This window comes from Octopus bimaculoides, chromosome 1, assembly GCF_046866305.1.
Source record: "Octopus bimaculoides isolate indiv1 chromosome 1, ASM4686630v1, whole genome shotgun sequence".
NCBI lineage: Eukaryota > Metazoa > Mollusca > Cephalopoda > Octopoda > Octopodidae > Octopus > Octopus bimaculoides.
The window spans coordinates 86477159-86479922 of NC_142928.1; the positions used below are offsets into that span (position 1 = coordinate 86477159).

The following is a 2764-nucleotide window of genomic DNA, read 5'->3' on the forward strand; positions in this document are numbered from 1 at the left end:
ATAACACCCTACATGAGATCAGAAAAATTGCTGAAGATTCCATGTTTAATGATGTTATATGTGATTGTTCTCTTTTCCATCAAAACTTTTAGAGAGTTAACCTCTCTCTCCCTGTCCTCTTCCTCTCTCTCCCTGCTCCCCTCTCTCCCTGTCCTCCTCCTCCTCTCCCTCTAAGTGCTAGTCGATTACAAAGACACCAGTGCTCGACTGGTACTTATTTTATTGACCCCGAAAGGATGAAAGACAAAGGTCGATCTCAGCGGAATTTGAACTTAGAGCATAAAGCCGGAAGAAATTATGCTAAGCATGTTGTTCGTTGAGCTAAAGGTTTTGCCAGCTCGCCGCCTTCATGTGTTTCAAGAATAATATGAATTTGACCACCTAATAACAAAATAACAAATATATATATATATATATATATATATATATATATATATATATATATATATATATATATATGGGAGAATTTACAAAAAAAACAACAACAGACGAGTACAGGTGGTGTAAACAACAAAAGGATGTATTAGTTTAACGCTCGGGAATAGAGAAAGTCTTTAACGTTTCGAGCTACGCTCTTCAACAGAAAGAATAAGGAGAAAACAAGGAGAAAAACACGGAGAAAAAAAATTGAATGTTGTGGTCAGCGATCTATCATATATACATATATAAATCCCATACATTTAATACAACCTTCAGTTAAATTGCATATATCTGCCACGTAAATAAGCATGAAATTTTCACAGTATTGCACTTATGCGCATGTGTTAAGTGATAGCTGATATCGACTTAGTTCAATTTTAAAAAAATCCACTTTTCACCACCCTCGCACCACTGCCACTTCCACCACCATCACCATCTCCCTCCCTCTCTCTCTGCCTTTCTTTAACCTCACCATCAGAACATCACTCCTCTGCTAAAATTATATTTCTAACTCTCTCTATATCACTACTTTCAACTAACTTTTTTAACCACATAATAAATATTAGTTCCCCCTACTACACATCATAGACGTTCTTTTTCTCCCTCCCTCCTTCTGTCTCACTTTTCCCCTTATCTTTTTTCTCTCTCCTTTTTCTTTCTCCTCTCTCTCCCTTCAACTAATTACTTGAAACTGTTACAATTACATTCCCTCTACCTCACGTCATGGACGCTTCTCTCTTTCTCCCCCAGTTCTCTAATCACGTGAAAGCGTTACCGACCGGCTAAGTAACGCAATGACAAGCAAAATTATTATAAGACTAGTGTACCCGTGCCGTCAGAAATGACGACATGAAAATTATACGGAAAATAAAACTAAAAGATTACAACTTTTTTCTTAATAACTGTTTCAACACCACGTTTCTAGTGAAAACTCTACCACCAATGAAATTTGCCTTGTTTTGGATGGTTATGTACCAACATTTTAATATTATTACTGCTTCTACTTCTGCTCAATGCAACATAAAGTTGTCTCTGGCTGAATACTGGTGATGATAGGATGATGCCAACATTATTGGATCTCTGTTCTTGTGATTTGTTTATAGTTATTGTAAATGCTGGGATAACAAGAAACTGTCTATTCATACTAAAGAGAAGGGTTGTCTCACTGGGACGCAGGTTGATGCGCGGAATAAAGGCCACCTTTCTTACTTCCACTAAGTATTTTCCCATGAATGAAAAGATCTTTGATGGACAGCACTAAGATCCGGATCCTATTGAGTAAACCTGTCATTAGGTTCAGGGTCCTTAGCAACATGACTATTGAATGCCTCTTCAAGGTCAGTATATGAGGTGGCATCCCAGAAAGTGTCAGTGAATTTAAAAACTCCACTTCAACAATGGTGTCAACGTTTCTGCAGATTGTTGCCTCACCAGGCAATAATGACATTATATCAGTGTTTATGTGAAGATAATCTTTGTTTTTAGGTGTCAAAATGATTGTCGATGACACTCTTTCAACTGCCTCGTCATTGTCTAGTAATAATTCTTTCCCCAAAACTTCTCTAATAATGTTATTTGTAGATACCATGTTTTGGGGGATTTCTATGAGGTTTTCTTCCAGCCCTTCATTGTTGGAGAGGGTTCCATTTCCAACCGCCAAAAGCCACTTGTTGAAGTCATCTTGTCCAGTAATGCGCATATTTTCTGTCAAACTGAGTTTTGTTACGAAATGCCAGAGAGGAGATTGCTTAATTGAGGACTCAATTACTGCTGCATTGAATCCTCTTGGGATAACAAGAGCAGTATGTCTGAAGTCTATGCCAAGTAGCAGCACTTTTCCATCGAATGGTCTGGGGGAATTCATTATTTGCCTCAGCAACACATCAATGACTCTCAGAGCATTGTATGATAACACTGATGCTTCATCAATAATTAAAAGATGAGTCTGTTTTAATTTTTCAGATGATTGAAGGGATTCTCATGTGAGAGTTGGAACTATCATGTAATGGGACGGGTAGCTTGATTCCACTGTGAACAGTCCTTCCATAAATGAGCAAATCATCAGCTATACCTGTAGTAGCATTGGAAAGGACACACTTGTTTTGCCTTTTTAGAGAAGCTATCAATGTATTGTACAGGTAGGTCTTTCCCGTTCCTCCTGGGCCATCGAGGAAAAAGAATCTACTCTTTCATCGTCATTGATAGCTGCAGTAATGTGTTCTTAAACCTGGCACTGAGCCTAAGTGAAGGATGCAATGCGCCGCTCAATATCAACTCGTTCAACATTGTTCTTTTCTGCAGTTACTTCATGAAAGGCTGCTGTAGCTGGGACTGGGAGATATAA

At 38.2% G+C, this 2764-nt stretch overlaps 1 protein-coding gene across 1 annotated transcript; it reads right to left on the minus strand.

The window, feature by feature from the left end:
- Positions 1-1582: 1582 nt before the first annotated feature.
- On the minus strand, positions 1583-2284 carry LOC106868574 (uncharacterized). The gene has a single exon (XM_014913895.1). It carries the CDS (start codon positions 2282-2284, stop codon positions 1583-1585), a length of 702 nt encoding a protein of 233 aa, XP_014769381.1.
- Between the last annotated feature and the right edge of the window lie 480 nt (positions 2285-2764).